A 22,065-nucleotide genomic window follows, 5' to 3' on the forward strand; every position below is an offset into this window, starting at 1 on the left:
GTCCCGGAGTTCCTCTGCCGGTGCCACACTGAGGCCCGGCCTTCTCTGGGCTCGCTTACCCCTTCCCAGGGTTGGGGCCAAACACTCAGAATGTGCAGTGGGACCTGGCCAGACACAGTCAGTCCCTTCCTGTCTCCTCTGCTCTAGGGGCAGTGGCGTGCCCACGGGAAGCATGCATTCTGCACACGTGACAAGGTGGCCCGGGAAGAAGGCCTGACGCTGCGGAGCACCGCTGGAGACTCGTTTGCTTGTCTGTGGCCTGAGTCTGGCTCAGCGGGACTTTGCCGAGATCACTCAGATACAAATTCCATCCTGGCTGAGTCCAGACAAATGTTAGGATCCAAAAGACTTTGGGAAATTTGGAAATTAGTTCATTTCTTTTAATACCAATGCTAGATACTAAATTATACATAGAATAGTTCCAACAAATAACGTCACGTGTCTTAATGTTCACTAGTAATAAAAGGGGGCTCCGGCTGGCCAACCTTGTCTTTCTTTGACTCGGTCCTGAATTCAGGAGCAATAAAAACAGAAGTCCTTTATAAGTTCCCTTAAACTCCAACATCAGAGAGTTTAAAAAATTGAGAAAAGTCTACAGGAGTCTAGTTCGTTTTTTTTTAATATAATTGATTTACAGTAGTGTGTCTGTGTGTCTGTAGGAATGATGGAACATGTCCTGTCTTGTCATGCACACATACTTATAACCTAAGTCAGTTAAATATGTGCACATGCCTGTTTATGAATTTCAGGTTTTTTCTTACTATATTTACAATGGGCATTCCAAAGGAGAAAAATGACGACTTACATATTCATGCACTGAATTCGGCAGCGAATCATCAAGAACAGGCCCATCGTCTGGACTGGTCAGATTAAAATCCAAGGTGATCCTTACCGAGTCCCGAAAGTCATGCTTGTCCTAGGGGTCGAAACATAAAATACATCATTGGTATCGTATTTACTGAACATTCTGACCTTGGTATGGCTTCCTTCTCCTGTCCCTGGGGGTCAGCCTTCCTGGAACATCCTTGGGCACCTGATCTGACACATGACCTCTCAGACTTTGCTTTGCTGGAGACGGACAGCCCTGTGCCTGGCCAAGGGCCACAGCTGGAATGCAGGGGCTCCAGGTGATGACCAGCTGACTCACCTCAGCTTTTCTGAGGGGCCGCTGGGGAGATGGAACATGTCACACCTTGCCACGGCGGGAGCCACTGCATAACAATGCCATTTCTCATGAGACCGCGAGCTACAAACCACTGTATGGTACTTCTAGGAACGTCTCTCAGTGCAGAAGAGCAAACTCCTTTTAAATTGAGTCGTATTTTATTAATATACTCTATATCTTGAATCGTAAGACTTAGATAAGGTGAACGATATGTAAATAATGCTAATATGATCAATATCATTCAGAGTGGCAGCAGGAACAGCGTCGTCTACGGCCTGTCCAGAGTCATCAGCTTTACGCACTCCACGGAGAATGACCTCCGTAGTCCTTCAAGACGAGTAACTCTCACGGGCACTGTCTTACAGATGAAAAACTGAACCAGTAAGACACCAAGCAACTTTGCCAAAATCACTTGGGTAAACATTCCACCCCGGCTGAGTCCAGACCAAATGTTAACACATCCATTAAGACCCAAAAGACTCTGGGAAATGTGGAAACTGGTTCATTCCTTTGAAGACCAGTGCTAGATGCTAAAGTCTGGACAAATGCACACTACTGCGGTTCTCACGAGGCTCAAAGCAGTGTCCCACCTGACTGCATGCCCTTCCCGCTTCATCCAGGTCTCAGTCTCGAAATGTCAGTCCCATGGACTCAGCATACAGGAGGGACAACTCCAGGTTTTCTGATCATAGATCGATCCTGGCGTTGACAGAGTAAGTTTATTTTGACATATGTCATGGGGAATACTGACATGAAAATCACCGGAAAAGGTCTCTAAGCTTCAATCTCCATTACCAAAATCAGTGTTTTTTTTTTTTTTTTTTTTTTTTGAAAGAAACTATTTAAGAAACTCTTGCCGTTGGTTGGAAATGCTCCTTACATACAGGTGACCCAAGAACTCACACTGAAAATGGTTCAGAGTAGCTCACCAGCTATTTCTAGAGATTAATAATTTGCTTTCCAAGGCTCCCCAAGCACTAAAATAGAAGGAAATTTAGGTAGCACAAAGCCTACAGAAGACGGAAAACACCAGGTGTTTTCCCTTTCAAGTTCAAGTTGAAGAATGAAAGACATGGTTCAGGACGAGAAGAGACCACAGAAAGCACAGGGCCCAGCCACGCTTGACAGACAAGGGCCGACAGACAGTGCGTGTCTTTCAGTTGAAGGAACATATGGATGAATAGACAGGTCTCTGATTGGCTAGGGTGCTGTGCATTCTACCGTTTCCTAAGACATGGCTCTCTGAGGACACGCACGGGGAAGATGAAAGACAGCTTTACGAAATGTACTTGGAAATCAGAAAATCATACCTGTGACTTTCTGATTAAAGTGAACACACAAAATGAAGTTTGTGTAATGATGTGCACTTGAAATAAAACAGTAAACTGGGACTGACTTGAAATAAGACATGTATGCTCGTCTTGACTTGGAATAAGGCAGCTATGATATATGATTTACTTGCCAACATGTAGAAGAAATGCTTAGTGCATTTTGACTTCCGAACTGTGATGTTTCTTTGAATCTTCCTCTCTTGAGTTCCGGAGAAAAAACTTCGTGATATCTGTCTCAGTGAATCCAGGGTCACACGGTACTGCATGTCTGTGAAAATTAAAGAAAGAACAATGGACAGAGATGTTTTTGGAGTGATTTTCATATGACCCGGCTTATCACATTGGCAGGAGAGAAAAGCTTCTCGGGCCATCAGCCAACGAAACGCTTCCATCGCTCGGTACGTGAACGCTGCCAGGGGACCGCAGCGCTCACGGACGGGAAGCGAGCCCTGAGGGACTCTACAGAATTGCTGGGTGCGTTCACTGTACTTCTGGCGTTTAACTGCTCTTATCCTGTAACATATATGCGCGCACACACACACCCCGGTTACAGGTATCACCTAATTTCTTGACTGCCTGTGTTTACAGGATTTACTTACTTAGAATATTGATTATGCTATATTTTAATAGACAAAAACATACATTAATGACATTTTACCTATTTTATAAAAAGTGTCATTTTAGACAATGACTGGAGCATAGAATAAATTAAGTTTACTAAGTAAGTTTAATAAAGTAAGCACACCACTATAAGGAAACCAAGTTAAACCTTGTGCTGTCTATGAAGGCGGGAATGCTCCTTAGTTGATTCCTGACTCTACAAAAATTAAATCAGACTGAAATGATGTTTCCTACGAAAAGGTGAACCGTTCCTTCCCATCCCTACACCTCGTCTGTCTTCCGGTCAGAGGATGACCGCGCAGCGTAAATATGCCCGCAGAGCAAGGTTTTCCTCACTCCACTGACATTTGGATTGCAGAGTAAATTCCTCTTCTGCAGCCAATGGTCTTATCGTTTTGACTCCAGTATATTTCAATATCACTTAAAAAAAGGCTTAGAGAGCACAGTGTGGGGGGAGGAGGGGGACCCCGGGGCTGCTGTGATGTGCCTGAGTGTCTGACTCTCAAACATGAGGGTCACCTGCGTGGAGCAGAGGGACCCTGGGGAGGGGGGCTGGCCCCACACTCATCCTCTGCAAGCCCAGCCCCACCAAGGAGAGGGCAGCGGAAGGAAGGGAGGCTTCCTTGTGACACGTAGAAATCAGCTGGGCTTGGGGGGCCCCGTCCCTAAGCCCTGTCTCAGAATCCTCTCTCTCTCTCTCTCTCTCCCCTCCTCTCCCTCCCCCCCTCCAGTTTATTTTCTAAGCACTGATTGTTTACAGGAAGTGTGGCCCTCCAGGGGACATACAGAGTCTGCTCTGGATTGACTGGCCTCCCTCACCCATTCCTTCAAGACCCCCCATGCTCACAGGGGTGCACGGGCTGTGCCGACCCCTGGGGCAGGGGCAATACCGTGGCCGCTGTCAGCAACCGCCTGGTCCTGCCCCCGAGCACCTGCTGTGCGTGGCACACTCACCAGCTTCGTAAATCGTGTCTTCTTTGGACTTTAATTTCACATCAAAACACACTGTAGCGTTTATGCACACAGTTTCCTTCCCCTCCATGCGACAGTTTTTCTTCTGAATATTCACTTTATTGGGTTCAAAAGTCATGGTCACTTTAACGACGGCCACGTCTCGGGACCTGGGAACACAGACACGATGGTGATCCCTCCCGCAGGTTTGCCCGTGAGGAATGCCCCACTTTGGGGAGTCCGGAGGGAGCACACTGAAGGGGACAGTCCTTCGTGGATGTGGGGCCTCCCGCCTCCATTTCTCCGGTGAATCTATTACAGACGAGGCTGGCTCTGACCTCGTGAGGATTCACAGGTTTGTGTGGAAGCAGCTCAGGATGTTGCTTACAAGGGAGAGCAGGACAGGCCCCTCCGAAGTAGGACTGAAGGTGTCCAGGCCATGCCCCTCCCACGTGTGCGGCATTGATATGTTAGTTACCGAGAGCTGCAGGCCCTTGGAACAGGCTTTCCTGGAGCTCCCTTACCTCCCTGAGGACAGGTCCCAAAGGAGGAACACGGTTGTCTGAAATCCCTCCCCAGGAGCGCTGACCTGCTCCAGGAGAGGGGACCGGAGGTGCACACCGCACCCCGAGGAGCCCCCTCACTCACCGGCACACCTCCGCCTACGTGGCCAAGGCCCATTCATCGCTCCTAGAAAGCCTCTGCTACCCCGAGAGGCCCACTCTCGCCCTATTAAAGCAGGATCTAGCCTGACTCCTACGCGGCCCCAGGGAATTACTCATTTCCCCCGGTATCTCCCACGTATCCATGAGGTGTACATGGTAATTTAATTCAGGATCGACAGTTCACACAAAAACGAAACGTATGTGCTCTTTGTTCCTGACACTGGTGACTTCTGGCGTCCGTGAGTCCTCCCCAAGGTCATGGCCACTTGCTGCAGAGCATTCTCCTTTTCTGGGCGCTGATCCTCAGTTTCCTTTTCTCTCAAGGTGTAAGCGTAGCAAGTGTATGCAGAGTTATATGTAAAGCAAGTGTATTTATAGCTATGTGCATAGTAACTGTACATATAGTTACATGTATATGTAGTTATATGTAAAGCAAGCGTATAGTTACATGTATAGTAACTGTAACATAGTTACATGTATACGTAGTTATATGTAAAGCAAGTGTACATATAGTTACATGTATAGTAACTGTAACAGTTACAAATATGTAGTTATATGTGAAGCAAGTGTACATATAGTTATATATAGTAACTATATTAGTTACATGTACAGCTAAAACATTTTGAGTAACAGCTATTTCTGTATGATTTAGTGCACAACTTTTATTTAACCATTAGTTTCACCTTAAATTATAACAAACTCATTAATTTTCGGGTCTCTATCTTCACCTTGGTCTGTCACAATTTTCTTTATGGCTCTCCTAGATATATTTTTGGAAAAATAACTCTTGAGATTTGTTTTCAACTGAATTATATTAAGTCAATGGTCAATTTGAAAGAATCAACACGTGGCCTTTCCATGGAGGCTCATGTCATAAATATAGTTTTTATTTATTAAATTCTTCCTTTATGTTTCTTAATAAAGTCTGTAATAAAAAATATCATACAAAATTCTCATTAATGTTATTCTTCATATATTTTTAGCCACTTTTTCAAATCGAATCTATTTCAAATTTGTTTTTAATTAGTTATATGTAGAATTATTAATGCTAGTAACACATTATTTTATTCATAAATAAATATTGATATTAATATATGTATTTGACCATTGACTAGGATTTTACAATTAATTGCAATTAATTTGGAGATGCAGGCATTTTCAAGGCTGAGCACATTCAGGGTTGATTCTACTTATTCCTTTAATGTGATTTATTGGCTCTCTAGCTTACCAACCAAGCTGCGTAATTTGTTATCTGAATATTGGAGCCCAAAGGAAACTACTGTTTGGTGCTCTTTGAGCCTGGCGAACCAGCAGGTTATTCACACACGTACCAGAAGAGGGCAGCGCCGCCCAGGCCCCCGATGGTCACGTCTGTCAGGCCGTCCCCGTTTAAGTCCATCTCTCCGTGAATGGACTGGCCGAAGAATTTCAGCGTCTCGCCGTCCCCACCGGATGGAATGCGCTGTGGAAACCCCAGCCGAGAGTTTCTGGGTCAGAAGGGTGGCTTCTACAAACAGCTTTAAATACATCTGAGGACTTGGATGGGTTAACGAACTATTACAATGTAGAACTTTTGGAAAGCGGCCCAAGACGCCCCTCCTCTGGAGACCAGAGAAGTTACCCAGATGCTCCCGAAGGAGCTGCTTTTTATGGCGGGGACGCAATCCCGTCAGGGCTCCTAACACCAGAGTGGAAAACGATCGCGCAACGTCATCCCTTCTGTGCCTCAAGGAAGGCGCTGTGGTTGGCCCGCTCGCGGCTCCTGGGCAGCCCCAGGGCGCAGAGACAGAGATGCGCCAGGCGCTGGAGACCCTCCCGCGCCCCGCCCCGCGCGGAGGAGGAAACGCCGGGCGGTCTGCGTGCGGGACAGCGGGCTGGGCATCAATAACACGTCCCCCAAATGCAGTTTCCAACAGGCCATCACCTTCACCGTCTGTCAAACCCTGTGCTGCTAGCCAGGGGCACAGCAGGCTCGCTCCCACTCACAGCGCGCGAGGGCGCAGGTGGATACAAAGTTCTCCGAGGCCCACGGGTGCGCACGCGCGTACACGATGTTTGACCTTGTACTTCCTGACTTAGATTTGGTTCAAGCTGATAATATTCTCATAAAACCCCATGGTAAGGAGACAGGACAGACAGACTCCTAAATGTGGGGTCTTTTCATCCGCCTATTTTCTGCTTACAAATCGTAAATGAAGAAGCCAAATAAGGCAAACCGAAGGGGGACATGTTCCCAGGCTTCAATGTTTGTGGCTCATTGGGAGGGAGTTTCGGGAGACACCTGCGTCCTTGGTTCTGGGAGAGCTGACCCAGCGTCATTCCGGCTCACCCCAGACGGAAGCGGCACCTCGGGCTGGCACGGAAGCGAGGGAGCCCGTCCTCACCTTTCCGTGGGAAAACGTGCCGCCCATAATTAAAGAAGCTCAGCTCGAATGTTCTTTCTGTTGTCGCTGTTTAAAGCTGTGTCTTGACTTACCATCATTTTACAAAATAAATCGCTTATGACAACTGCATTCCAGTTATTAATAATTTAAAATCCTTCCTTTTTTTACTGCAAATGCCACTCCATTAAATTTGCAGGATTAATAGTGAAGAAGTAAAGCGCCAGAACCGAGAAGGAACCGTGTCCTGCAGAGCCTGACCCTGTCATGCCCCAGGATGCCAGGCAAGCAAACAAGACGATGCTCAGCAGAAACGAAGCGCTCATTAAAAGGACAGCAGTGCGGGCGCCGTTGCTGGGTTACGGCCTCTGCTTGTTGCCGCGCTCCTAACGTCATTATGACGTCATGAGAAGTTAGCTGCAGCCTCCCAATGCGAGAGTAAAATCGGGGAAGTCTGTTGGCTGCAGCGCCAGCGAGAACAAGGGTAACAAGAAATCACCAATGTTCTGATTTTTCTTGTTATCGAAACTACAAAGTAGTAAGTTGCATTTTATTCCTCAGTAACTGTCCGATGCTTAACTATGGTTACTACAGACAGACAATTCCATTGTTTTTATAGTGCATTAAACACTTCCGTATGTTCATATTTTTCTCATATAGGAAAAAATTAATTTGTGGATTACAGCCATTAACTAACAATAAGTTTAAAACAGGTTAAATCTAATTATTCAGGGTTCTTTTTTCCCAAGAGGGATTACTTGTGGGAAAATGACAAACTTTTGGAAACCCAAATCCACTTGCTGAAAATATACCAAGTTAATTCATAAATATAAATGTAATGAAGTCTTATAACAACATGCATACTGAATATAAAACCAATAATCTCATCTCCTTTATTGGCAAAATTGTATAACCATCATTCCCTTATTCAGAAAGCGGTCCCCTCGTCCCCTCTGCTTTGGATCCGGTGTCCTGCAGGTGTTAGCAGTGGTAAGAAGTGCTCTTTCATTGTGTGTTTCTGTTTGTTATTTTACCATTTCGAAAGATCAGATTATGGCGACACGGCCCATAACAGGAAAAACTAGATAAAAAGATGAAACCAAGTGATTCTTCTATAAAGATGGACGCGATGCGATATCTAGCCCCCCACTGGGGCTGGCACACAGACCTGCAGGCCCGCGGGACGCCAGCGGGGGCGCCTGGCGCTGCGCCCCTGTCCCGGGCCCCGGGGGTCTGTCTGCGCGGGGGTCTCACCTGCGCGTGGCGCCGCCTCAGCGTCCTGCCGCTGCCGTGGTAGATGTACGCGGCGCCCCCGTGGTCGTCCTCCAGCGGCGCGCCGATCACCACGTCGTTGAAGCCGTCCAGGTTGAGGTCTTTGACGGCCGCGATCGCCGTTCCGAAACGAGCCCCGCACGGCTCCTTCTTGTTCTTCTTCGCGCACGAAGTGTGCTTCCCGGACGAGCAGCACGTCTGTTTCACGGGCTCCAGGCTCATCTGGTACTCGAACCGCGTCTGGCGGAAAGAGAAACCGGGATCCGCGCTCGTAAAACCGCTGGGACATCAACGGTCAAGTTCGCGAACCTTCTGAAACGCGGGGCCTCGCCGAGAGCGAAGTGAGAGATTCTAAAGACCAGCCTGCAGACGCGCGGGAAAGCGGACACGTGGAGGACCCCACTGGGTCCTCTTGTTACGACAATCGCGTGACTGAGTCACTCCCCGTGTCTTTGTAAAGCGAAAGAAGTGAATGTTGAAATCCTCAACTCACCTCACTATCCTGTCTGCGCAATATTGTGCTTCTTTGAAAAGTCTCTATAGACTCTCCCTTATAGAGAAAGTTTACTCTGTTCAAAAGCAGACCTTCCCCAAACCTATCTAGAGTGAAAAAAACCAGAAGCTTAGTAAAGGCCAGGGAGTTCTCGCAGCGACGGACAGGGACACATTTTCTTGGGAAAAGGGGAAAAAACAGTACAGGACATAAAAAAGCTGACGGAAGGAAAGCCCCCCCCGCCCCCTTCCCAAACAAACAAACATCTCTTCCGATGAAGAAATGCAGAATTATTTCACCTAACAGACAATGTCTAAAGTCAGGAGCGGAAAACAGAATCTCACTCCAGCCCCGTGAAGTGTCCAAATAGCACGGTACTTTCCTGAAAACGTCTGCTGTCATGGCCTTAAAATCCCTGCCTCCTCAGACTGTCTGCTCCCCCAGCTCCCCCGCCTGTGAGTGGTCACTGCTGAGGTGTCCACACCTCTGGGCCAGAGCTCACACGTGGCTGCCTATGACTTTATTGAGCAGTTTAGTGAGATTTATATTGATCTTTATCCTATCGATTCTGTTTAGAAAGAATAGTTCACATTTTCGAAGCAGAAAATATCCAAGAGCTTGAACTACTTTATTCGAATTCCTGAAATCGTCTTAGCTTCTTTTCCCAAAGTGGGTGAGAAATGAGAACCCTGTTATTGATATGAAATGAAAAGATAGGAAGAGAGTTCCCATTACCTGGTTCACGGAGTACACATACACTTTGCCTTGCTCCTCCTTCTCTGCGCCCATGAACATGGGAGCCCCAACCAGCAGGATGTCCGTGTTTGAGTCTTGATCAATGTCGACTGTTGTCAACACACTGCCAAAGTAGGAACCGATCTGGGGCACAGACAGATCAAAGCAAACAGCCTGATGAACATCAGAGTCTCAAGGAAGCAAAAGCCTGCCTTTCCTTCACCCACACCAGCCTGGAGGAGCACGTGAGGGTCAGGTGGCTGAGGACACGAGCTACAGAAGCGGATGCCACCCGACAGCTCTTTGCTGGCTCTTGCGTAAGGCCGATGACCAGTCTGGTGCCTCCGGGAGAAGGGGCGGCTATTTGAGGTTCCCCAGCTTAAGAGAAGTGACTCCCTTAAGATGTCACCCCGCCCCTTTCTTCTCCACGAATCAGAAAAGAGAAGTAATACTGCAGCGATTTTTTTTAAGGAAATGAAATTAGATAAACAGAAGGTGTTTGGAAAGGTCTTCGGTGCGCGTCCCAACGCAGCAACGTGAAACAGCGCCCATCGCGGGGCGCTGAACAGTATCGGAATAGCGGGGCAGTACGCTTTGCCGCGGTCTTGGGAGACCGTCCACTCAGTCTAGTGGCTGGGTTTGTCCCAATGACTGTGGTAAAAGTGACCTCTGCTGGGGACACGGCGGTTAGGCTGTGTGGAGCTGTCACGATCCAACACCGATGATACACTTTGCACTTCCCAGCCTGCAGGGGCTTTTGTGGCTGCACGCCCCTGGCAGGAACCCCGGAAGCTGTGTCGTGGCGCTGCGACAGACACCATCCTGCACCTGCCTGACAGGTGTGTGTCCTGCTCCTGAGCCGTCCTGTGCGCTGGGCGGCCTGCTTGGGGGGAGGAGAGCAGAGGCTGCCTTGCCCGGCCCTGCCCAGTGGGGGTGGGTGGGGTGTGGTGTGTGTGTGTGTGTGTGTGTGTGTGTGTGTGTGTGTGTGTGTTGGGGGGGGGAGGTGGAATATGTAGGGAAGCCCGAGAATTCCCCTGACCTGGGAGGACTGCACAATAAAGTCCACAAATTCTCATTATCGAACACGTGGAAAATACAGAAAACTATAAAAAAGGAATAAAAATTACACAAAGTGTTACGATTCGGTAGCAGTCAACAACAGCACAGGCGTTTCTCTCGGTGTCAGACATACTTTCACATACTCTATAGCTATGTTTGCATATGGCATGTCTCATTCCTTAAACGACCTTTACTACTCAATATCGTCTAATGAGATTTCTCTGCATATTCAAGTTATGAGTAATTCCCAGGTCCCTGCAGGAGGAAACCCCAACTCTGCAGTCTGCCACCCGGCACCTCGCGCCGCCGGGGCCCTGCTCTTGCTCCCTGGCTTTTCCGCCGCGCCGTCTACCTTCCTACCCGCCGACTTTCCGCCTGCACCCGCCCCGTTTCGTCCCCTCGTAAGACCCGCGCCAACCCGAGCTGGAAGCCGTCCGTCCACCTTCCGAAGGCACCGTCCGAGCTGCTGTCAGCCTTGCTTCCGAGGGTCTTCCCTCTCTCTTCTGTTTTTTTACAATTTATTTTGAATCTTTATTGTGTTTCCCCCTCTCTTTTCTTGGGCATCACTGGTACACCTGCGCCTGGGCCCCACCCCCACCCAGCTGGAGTCCTCCGGACGCCGCGGACCCAGGGACCTAACCCGGGGCGCATTCTCAGCGGCGTGGGGAGGGGACACTGGGTCCCCTTGACGTTTAGGGCAGCAGGAAGTTGGGTGAAATGCCCACCGACGGAGTGAGCATGGGTGCGTTCACGACGGCGTCCCGGCCTACCTGCTCTCCGCGGAGCGTCTGGAGGGTCCTGATGTCCCCGCCTTCCATCCTGTAGATGACCACCTGGCCCGTGTGGTTGTAGCGGGGCTGGCCCGCGATGTACAGCACGTCTCCGGGGACCGTGGCGGAGGTCACTGTGTACCCTGACATGGGAGGGACGCTGGTTGGGTGCCCAGACCCCTCACGGGCTACACCCACTGAACCCAGAGCCACTCCCGAGGGTCGGGAGAGTCACGTGTGTGCTTTTACGTGGACTTCCTTTGTGAAAAAGGAATGGGTATATTTACACACAGGGAAGTGCGTTTTGGTAGAAGCTTTTGCTGTGCCCTCTGATTGGCTACAAGTGTTTGTCCTAAAAAGGTATCCACCCCGCCCCCGACCTCAGTGTTCCATTGTTTAAAGGCACAAATAATGTAACAACGATGACAGCAAAAGAAAATAAACTCATAAAAAATCTCTCACAATTGCAACTTACCACTTTGTAACAAATCAATCCTCCATCATCTGGATACGTGTCTCTGCTACAGAAATTAGTAATTTTATGTCATCGGCATCACAGCAAATGTAAGACATTTCTATGTTGTGGTCTAGGTTTCAAATTGTAATTTTAGATGTGTGACGCTGAGTTCTCAGACTGAATTAGAGCCTCAAGGCTTCCATTTACACCACGTGATTATTCCCCAAAAGAAACCGAGGTGGGCTTCCTTTCTTGGTATTATACTGAAGCCTGGAAAGACATCGTTCCATATGTAATTGTTTTCTTTCTTTTGGAAGATTTTTTTTTATGATAAATTTCAAGGACTAGGTTATGAGATCAAATTTTTAATGGTTCTTCTAGTGTTTGGCAAATTGTGTCCAGAACATTTGTACTAATTCCACAGATAACTATTAAAGGAGAGAAGAGTTTCCTTCAAACTCTTCCAAACCCGGTGTATCCTGACTATTATTTCAATTGTGGGTGTTCTAAAAGATACTAAACCTAATCTATTAAACGTAACTGGCTGTGATTTTACTTTGCATTTGTTTGATGAAAAGCGAGCTTGCCCCTGGCTGGGTAGCTCCGGTGATTAGAGCGTTGCCCCCATATGCCAAGGTTGCAGCTTCGATTCCTGTCAGGCCCATACACAAATCAACCAATGATGCATAAATACGTGGAACAACAAACAGATGTCTCTCTCTCTCTCTCTCTCTCGCTAAAAAATCAATAAATTAAAAAAGATTTAAAAAGTCATCTTGAACAGCTTTTCATGCTTAATAATTCACCCTATTAACTGGGCTTTCTTGACCCTTAAAGAATTTTAAATTGGATCTTTAAAACAAATTATTATTAATTTCTGAGCAGAGAATTCGACTTGTTTTTTGTGTCTCTAGAGAACAGATCTAAATCGATACATAAAGATTACCACAGTCAGATTTCAGCTGTACAGAAGGAACAGTAAGTAACCAACACTGTCCATCATTGGAGCAGAAAGCAGATTATTTTTGAAAATGTCACAGAACAGCATTTCCCACTGAGAAAAAGATTATATCGATAATTTACCGAGTACTTTACCATAAGGTAATAGTTCCCCTTTCTTTCCAGATTTTGATAAAGCATCAGTTTTTTGTACCGAAATGTGCTTTATTCTTACAAGGGCTAAAGAAACACAATTCTTCATGAGTATGTTTCGCGATCCTCATTTCTTCCCCTTCCTTTAAAACTTACTGGACGTGACAGGCTGCCCTTTCAAAGCTGTGCTGCGTCACGTTTATGTTACTGTCTAGGACACTGCTGACAGATACAACGTCAATGTCACGCTTGTATGTACGCAAACTGGAGAAGAAGGGAACGCGGTCACGCAGGGGGCGGCCCTGCTGAGGAACGCTGAGAAATTTTAAAATTTTCAGAATGAGAAATGCAAACTCATGGAAGAGCCTTGAAAAGTAAGTGGAAAACTATGTTTGACTTTGGGGTCGTGCGATCATCCAGTTCGTCGACTCGGACGATTGGCATCTGGTGACCACGTCTATTCCTGGACTGGGAGTGTCGCGGGGATAGGCCCTGGTGGCTAGGGAGTCACTGGGCTGTCTAACGACCGTGCAGAGGGAGGGAAAGAGGGCCCAGTAAGGGCCAGTTGTTACGAATGGAAAATGAACATTTACGCTATTGCGCTCAGAAAGACACGGCGCAGCCTGTGTGTGGGCGTACGAAGGGTTAGTCCCGTCAGCTCCCCGAGTCTGCGCGTGGGACCCGGGGACAGAAAGGCCGACAGGTGGGGTCTGGGCTGGTGCCGCGCGCTTGCCCCCCCACCCATCCTTCTCGGTTGACTCTGTCTCCCATGATTAGAAATCCGTGAACTGGGTGGAGGAAGCTGGGAACAGGCTGTTGACCGAGTCTCACCATTAAAACCGCATGCTAAGCACATACAGGGATGACCTCACTGGTCCCAACGAGATGGGTCCTGGCTACGCTCTGAGCGACGGTCAACAGCTCCAGTTCCGACTTCTCTGTGATGCTCCTCAGGATGGGACTCTTTAACGGAACAGTTACCTCTGCTTCCTGCATAATCTTTTCCAGAGTCTAACAACTTCAGTCCCCATAGATTCAAAACACACACTCAAACTCTTCCCACTTTGTAACCCACACAAGGAAATACTTTCAAAGCCTCATTTCAGATTTAGAGTAATATTTCAGAGAAAAGGCTGTTTTTCTCCGCTGGCCCCTTTCCTGGGTGCTTTTCTATTTTAAAGGAAATGTACATACTCCGTATTAAACTTTATGTTGGCAAAATGTTTTGTGGGCTAACCTATGACTAAGCTAACGGCATGATTTCTGAAACAGAAAGAAACATCACATTAGACAACACACTCCCAAACTTCCTTTTCTAGCAGAGGAGAATCATATGTTCTAAACACCACGCTCAGGGATGAAGGTTCTCCTAGTTTTTCCCTGCTCGCTGAGATATCTTTAAGTTGGGAATTTTCTCAGTCTGCTTTCGGCAACCATTAACCCAAGCTTTTTTTGAATAATAGATGGTGGATTCTTTAGGAATATTTGTTTAGGAAGAATTTAATCACCTAACAGTTGCACAGTACACCAAAAATACTGTAATGTTATTAAATAAAATGGGTGAACTTCCCAGGTGACAATGTCACACACATCTTTGTGGACTTCATGCAAGGTCTTTAAGTTTGTATACACTCAATAATAATAGTAGTGATATTAAGGTCAGCCGCTGTTCGTATTATATTTAATATACATATATTAGTTTTCTATTGCTGCGGTGATCAATTACCACAGACTGGGCAACTGACCACCTCTTGAATTTATTATCTTACAAAGTTAAAGTCGCACGTAGGTGTGCCCAGGCTGACCTCACAGTTTGGACAGGGAGAACCTATTCCTTTGCTCTTTGTGGCTTCTGGAGACCACCAATGTGGTCTTTTTATCTTAAAGGCAACACCATCGCCTCTCTCTGACCATTGTTGTAGTCCTAGCTCCCTACGGTCATGTCCAGAAGAGATTCTCTGAGATGAAGAACGCATGGGGTTCTACTGGTCTAGTCAGGTATCCCTGGACAATGTCTTCATCTCAGGATCTGTGAGTCCCTTTTGCCATATAAGGTCCCAGTCTGGGGATGAAGACATCCACATCTTTAGGGGTCGTTAGCCCGCCTACCACAGTACTAGTAAGAGGAATGTTTATTCTATAACATGACATAATAATAGAACAACAGACAACACCCACTGAATGCTCACTATCTGTCAGGTACAAAACTAACCAACTTATAGGTATTAATTAATATCCCTAACAATCCAAATTGTATACACATACATATATAAAATTACTGTACATACACAGTAATAATTTCCATATTAGAAATAAGCAAATTGAAGTTGTGAGGGATAAAGTAATTTTCCTACAGCCACAGCTAAGGGCAGAGTCAGAAAACAAACCCAAGTCCCCGTCACCTCAGAGGGTCTCTGACTGTACCCCCAATGCCGCACCCCTTCAAGTCTTTACTGTCATAGGAGCAGCGGCTTGATAACCTTCACTTTTGTGGGAGCATAATGTTCTGCCATGTGGGTTTACCCTTCACTTAACGAGTCCCACATTTTTTGACATTGAGGATACACCATTGCCCCCGTTATCATGAATAACAACACAAGGAAAAGGCTTGATCAGCGGGTATCCTTAAATATCTGTTTTTTCTCATAGCTTAGGGTCTCAGAAGTAAAACTTCAGGGTCGATGTGGTGCAAACATTTTTATGGCTCTGTATACACACGGTCAAGAGACCTTCTGAAAGAGTTATTCTAACTTATGTGCCACCATGATACGGGAGGGTCAAGGTCCCACGATTCTTCCGGCCACGACAGGAAGGAGCCTTGAGTTTAACTGGCTCTTGATTGCACAGCATTTCCCATAAGATAGTGCCATCACATCTCGGATGATGAAGAACCTTTGGAAGCTGCGCAATCTCACCTCCTGCGGTCCTTCGGGTTCTCTGCATCACAGTACATACCGCACTGACGGCGAGAGGCTCCCTGGCTGTCACCGCACACCCAGAAACGTAGCTTCTTCCGAGAAGGCGGAGATACACCTTAGTTATCTGGTTATCCTCTATTCTAACTCAGTGCTGGGTGCCCTGCATGTACTTATGATTTATTGGTGCCTTCTTGATCAGCCCAGAATCAGGCATTTTGTATAGGGAAATGGACGCTGGAATAAGAATCAAGAGACCTATAGTCTAGCGTCAGATTGCCGCGGGTAGTTGTGACATAATTTTTCTTGTCTACTTTGGAAAATTACAGGTTTACGTTATGTTCTCTAAGAGCTCCTTTCATGCTAAAACTTGATATACATTTTAAGCCCAATATTTCATTTTATATCCCAATCCTCCCAACAGTTAACAGACATGCAGGTGTACACTTTGTGTTCTAATCATCATTTTCTTCAAGTTTTTTTTTGGGGGGGGGGACAGGTAGGAGGTGACTGTGTCCGGATCTGTATCCCTTAGGTAATTACTGACATATCTTAGCTGGGCATCTTCTCCTGTAATGTGTGATGCTCAGAACAACGCGTGAATATTCTAGCTGCTCTCAACCAGGCCACAGACTAACAGGACTGGAATGAGAGACCGACTGGACCATCATTAACGCGTTTCAAGGTGTCCTAAGGGGTGTCCGCACTCACATGATGGCTGCTGCTTACCATCACACATTTTTATTGACCTAAAAAGCCTCAGGCCTTTGGTTAAGTTTCACTGACTTTATAGCTTTGAAGCGTGCCCTCGAGTTAGGAGATGTGTGGACGTACCAGTAAATACTTGTTACCCTCTTTCTAAAACAAGAAGAAACTAGAAGAGAGAAAAACACTTGCCTCCAGGTCAGAGAGATCCCAGAGAGGAATGCCAACGGGCTGAAAGAGGAGCCTGATGAACACGTTCCAAAGACCCCGGGACCACGCCTGGGGCAACAGAGCTTCTCCCCAAATACCTGCCGAGTAAGGAGCTGGGGAACCGAACCCGGAGGGTCCTTGTCATTCTAGGCTCTTCCAACCGTGTACTGAGGCCAGTTGGTGATGGAAGAGGCTGGGGTGTCCTCTGGCCAGCCTGGTGCAGACCCAGAGCCGGGGGATATCAGACCCACACCTCCCATTCCAGGCCAATCTTTGGAAAATGAGCGGATGCTACCTCACTGGGTTTAAGCTCCATATTTGTCTTGTTCAATAAGAAGCCATACAACAGAACAATCAGAATTTTCTTTTCCAAAATTTGGACCCATAAAAAAAAAAAGCACTAATGAGAAGAGGATACATAAGAGACTATGGAGAGTTAACAATAACATATTATCCATTTAAAAACTGGTTAAAGGCGAAACTGTTATATTAAGTGTTCTCCTCACAATGAAACAGGAGTCTGATTTTTAGGGTGTCAGCCAGCCCAGGGTTCTTTCTCCTGTCCTCCGGGTGCGAGGCTCTGCTTGAGGTTACAGAGAACACCAGGCCCGGGGAGACCTCAGGAAGGGCGCACATCGTCTGAATGACACGCTGCCCCGGACGGCCCTCCTGAGAGAGACTGACCTCCGTGTTCTGTCATTCAGACGGAGGCTGCCCGGAGACCGGGGACGCTCCCAGGCCCTGGAAAACAGCTGACTCTCGGGAGCGATCTCTCTGCATAGTTTTAAGCCAATATAAACATAGACAAATAATGCTAAAAACAAACACAAAATGAAAAGCCAGTCACTTTCTATTAATTACATCCCAACTTTACCTAAATAGGAAGCGAGCTGTTCATTCTTTTTGGCAGGCTCCACGTTAAAGGTGCTGTTTTGGGGGATGAGGATTTGATTTGCCTTCTGCATGACGATGGTCCCATTCCAATCATAGGCTCCCACGGCACCAAGCATGACCCACTCCTGACGTCCGAAAAGAGAAAACAGTGATACTTCATCAGAGCAGGAAGCACAAACCCTTACACAGCACGACCCACGTGATGGGCACGCTTCAAAGCGCCGTGCACAGGTCCGCTCTGGTAACCCTCGCAATAACCGCGTGGACTCCAGGCCATCATCACCGTCTGCAGGTGGCATGCGGAGAGGCGGGGGCCCGGTAGGAGCCCCGCCCCAGGTTCTAGGGCGCAGGTGCGCCCTGAAATGTCACTGTGCGTCTGCAGGGACCGTGGCGCCTCTTCTTCCTCCAGCTGCAAATGAACACCCTTGAACATGCTAACGCTGAGAAAGGGATGCATTCCGCAGCATTAGCAACAACGTTAAATTAAAGTCTTTCACTCAGCCGCGTGGAACTGCTACAGAAGGCGGACCTCACAGGGATCCGCCATGACTGGCGCGATGTAGCGCGCTGGGCGGGGGGCATGGTTTCCTGCTGGGACACTTGCGGCTGCCATGGTCCTCCTTGGATTAGAAATGCCGTCACGGGCTGGCCGACAGCTCAGGCCAGTGATGGCGAGTCCCACCTCACTCTTAATGTGATGCCTGGGTATTGGTTTGGGGAAGAAACCTCAAAAAATACACATTTCATATTCTGGAAATGTCGTCGTGACCCACCCGTTACTTCGGAAATAAACAGAGCGCGGTCCCGTTCCGGTGGCCGCCATACCTGGGAGTAGTGCGCGCTGAAGCCGGTCTGCGACATCTCCATTTCAAACGAGGAGGCCGACTGGTCCACGGTGGCTGTGACGCGGAAGGAGAAGTGCCGGTCAGCGCGCTGCTCGTGGGCAGAGGACAGAGACCCCGGAGGGCCCGTGGGCTCTACCAGCCACAGCTTCTGCACCGTGAAGGCCTTGCCAGCCGTGCCATGTCTCAGTCCGAAACCCCAGGGGGGTTGAGGGGAGGGGACGGACTTGTGGAGAGCACCCTCGCTGGACTGGCTGGGAGACCCCGCTCCTGCTGCGTCCTCATGCCCTGGCCGCTAACAGGTCCCTGCGGCGTTGATACCCACAAGGTTAAGGCCGCAGGTCCTGCCGTGGGAGCGCTCTGTCTCCTGCCCTGGCCCAGGGAGGTCTGCGGAGGCGTCTGCGCAAACTGACCTGGTACCTGGCAGGCAGAGGACATCTCACGCACTTCTGAAAGAGGGTTCTCGATTCTAGCAGCCCCACCGGTACGTCGGCGAGAGAGCCTCTCAGATTCCACTGTTTGATGAAGGGGCGTGGATTCTGGGTTCGTATTTGCTCTCATTTCCGGGTGTGGATATCACTCACAGATCAGGAGGGGACTTTCTGACAGCGCTCTGGGACACATGCCACTCAAAATCATTTTTATATATATATATATACGTATATATGTATCTGTATATGTGCATATATAGATATAGATACACACCCACACCCACACACACACAAGATCCTGTGCTCATTTTTGAGCTCTTCACTAAAATGCAGAGCTAAGCCTGTGTACTCCATGGAAATGTCCTCCTCATAAAACATCCCCAACCCCAAAGCCACAGCCTCCTGAGGGGACTGAGGCAATGCTGAGTTATTGGCTTGGCGTCGGGAGTTACTGATTTATTTGGCTTTGGAGATAAGTTAAAAATAGAGCATATTTTAAATGTCAGTCTGCCCCTCCATTGAGGCATGAGAGTAATCAAATTGGTGGAATCAAACTTATTTACTCGTTATTTCCCGGCATAAAATTGTTAACAAGCCCATCAGTGATTGATTGCCTTTTTTATAGGACTGGTTTCAGTGGGGAACTCAATCAAGAATTCAAATGTATCACTTTAATTTCGTGAATTGCCCTCTAGTTTAAATGACAGAGATGCACTTTAACTTGAAAGGGAACCTTTAAGTTCACAATACTTGAAGGTGCTTTCTCAGGGATCTTTGCCAAATTGATGATAAGGATGCTAGCGTCTCCGCTGGCTGCTGTTCCGCTTGCAGCTGAGAATGGTCTGGAGATTTCCATCATGTCTAAACAGAACTTTCTACTGACTGCTTGCGATCCAGTCAAGAAATCAACAGGGTGAGTCATAACCAGCATTGTTTTAATTGAAAGAGAAAATGGAAGGGCTGGAAAAACATCAGTGCGCACTGCACATAATGAGGGTTATTTCGTGAGGGTTTCTTTTCTATGCATAGATGTGTGTGCGCTGGGTCACAAAACAAACTGAATTATCGTGGGTCGCTGTCCAAAAAAAAGCGTGTCATTGCTCTAGATCCCTTTCTTCCCTTTCTATACATTTCAACCCCCTCTGCCCATCACCTCCTGCCTTTCCGTTATCACCTGAAGCGCAGAGCGGTCCCCGGTTTCTCAGTTATACCCCTCCCCCTCTATCTTCATATTTCCTGTCATCTGCTCATAGCAGGGGGATGAGCAAGTGCTTTCAAGTTTTCGTGTTTAAGATACAAAAACAACAGTCTTCCATGTGTCCTCCAAGGACAGACGCGACTGGGTCAGGACGGAGCCTAGGAGCAGCCCACTGGTGGCTTCTCCTGGGCCGAGGAAAAAGCCTGGTTTGCGGAGTCTCCAGATTATCGCAGGACGCGAAGGAAAAAAGGGCCTTTGCCCTGCGTCTGGCGTAACAGTTGCGAAGACTTCTCCATCACCAGGCAAGATCTAGTTCCGCAGTCAGCGGTCACTTGCCACCTTCTGCCTAAGGCCCTGACTCACCGTGCCCGACAGCCAGTCACCAGCGAAAAGTCACAAAGTCTACAAAGCAGCAGCGGGACTCAGACAAACACAGTGAAGCGTTGTAGGGTCCCAGGAAGACGCTGAGAATGTGCAAGGAGCAGACCAGGAGAAAAGAAATGAACAAAGAAGGCGCTGCCCAGGAGCTGCGCCACAGCCGCCCCGAGCAAGACCATGACAGTAACGGGAGTTGGACTAGCATCTCCATGTGCTAAACACGCGGGCACGTGTTTGCTCCTGTGTGTCGCCCCTGACCACTGTCGCCGGTGGCTCTCAGGCAGCACGGCCCGTCCTTACAAACACAGCTCCCAGCAGATGCCGCTCCATGTGAAATTGGCATCTGTTTCAAGGACAGATTCACAGAAAAGGACATTGCGCCACGCAGGCTACTGACCACAGTAAACATACATTAGCCACGTGTGGGAATCAATACGGACGACCTGTTATGATGGGTTTGAACTGCAGATAGAACGCACAGAGCAAGGAGAAATAGTCCTACCTTCCAGGGCAAAGATTCTTTCTCCCAGGGCTTCCACAATAGTCACGAGAGCCAGCTCGTCAGAGACGTTGAAGAAGTGCTTCTCTGTGGGCTCACTGGCGATCGACTTTATTTCCTCCACAAATGCTTCAGTGCTTAAATTTCCCCGGCTGTAGCTGCCAAGGATCTAAGATACAACGGAAACGCAAGGACATACTCTAAATGTTACGTGTTAAATAAGGATCTCAAGCGTCTGGTCAGTGAACAGGAGGTGGTTGAGTATCTTAGCATAATGCGAGTTCTCTGTCCTTCCACATGCCTGGAAGAATAATTACGAGGATACATAGATGCTTTCATGGTAACTGTTACATACTGTGAGTGGGGTAGGAACATGAAAAGGGCAATCTTGCTTGTTCGTGAAAGTCTCCCCTTCTGTGCTCCTGGCTACCTGTATCTTTAAAATCTGACAGTTCAAAAGTAACATTCGTTTCTGAATGTCTCCGACACTATGCTAACCAGCGGCATCAGGTTTGCTGGCAAAGCAATTAGGAAGTGAGTTGCCTGACCTTGACCTGGCCGTTCTTCCTGAAGCTCTTACCCAGGGGCAGCCTAATAGGTATATATTTTAGACTCCGAAGTAATCTAACTGGGCAATCTAGAAAGCAGCCTATTGAGTCTTCCTGTTGGAAACCAAATGCTCAAGACTGGGACATTCTCTTTTTACAGAGAAGGGAGGCAGGAGTTCTTTGTTATAGCTAACTGCAATCATTCAGAAATCCTAGATGGTTTCCTCAAGCATTTAGTTTATTTTTTAAGTAAGGTTTATTGAGATATAATTTATATATGGTAAAATTCACCCCTTTTAGATGGACGATTCTCAGTTTTGACAAACCGATACTGTGTGTCCCCACCACGGCAAGGAGCAGACTATCTCCATCACCCCGAAGTTCCCTCTTCTCCTTTGTAGCCGGGCCTCTTCTCCCCCAAACGGATCAAGTTCAGTGGGGGAAATGCCCAAA

At 47.7% G+C, this 22,065-nt stretch overlaps 1 protein-coding gene across 1 annotated transcript in view; it reads right to left on the minus strand.

Annotated features, from left to right (window-relative positions):
• The window catches only part of ITGA1 (integrin subunit alpha 1), a 141,135-nt gene that overhangs the window by 24,284 nt on the left and 94,786 nt on the right, over nt 1-22,065 (minus strand). Inside the window, exons 9-18 of the mRNA XM_090276123.1 lie at nt 21,068-21,233; nt 18,542-18,615; nt 17,697-17,841; nt 11,444-11,586; nt 9,615-9,758; nt 8,369-8,626; nt 6,065-6,195; nt 4,072-4,238; nt 2,628-2,764; nt 806-916 (exon numbers count right to left, since the gene is read on the minus strand). Of these exons, the coding sequence (XP_090132249.1) occupies nt 806-916; nt 2,628-2,764; nt 4,072-4,238; nt 6,065-6,195; nt 8,369-8,626; nt 9,615-9,758; nt 11,444-11,586; nt 17,697-17,841; nt 18,542-18,615; nt 21,068-21,233 (1,476 nt within the window). The remainder of the gene's footprint in view (nt 1-805; nt 917-2,627; nt 2,765-4,071; nt 4,239-6,064; nt 6,196-8,368; nt 8,627-9,614; nt 9,759-11,443; nt 11,587-17,696; nt 17,842-18,541; nt 18,616-21,067; nt 21,234-22,065) is intronic.

Source organism: Furipterus horrens, unplaced genomic scaffold (genome assembly GCF_987537825.1).
Source record: "Furipterus horrens unplaced genomic scaffold, mFurHor1.1.pri manual_scaffold_5, whole genome shotgun sequence".
In the NCBI taxonomy this organism is placed as follows: Eukaryota; Metazoa; Chordata; class Mammalia; order Chiroptera; family Furipteridae; genus Furipterus; species Furipterus horrens.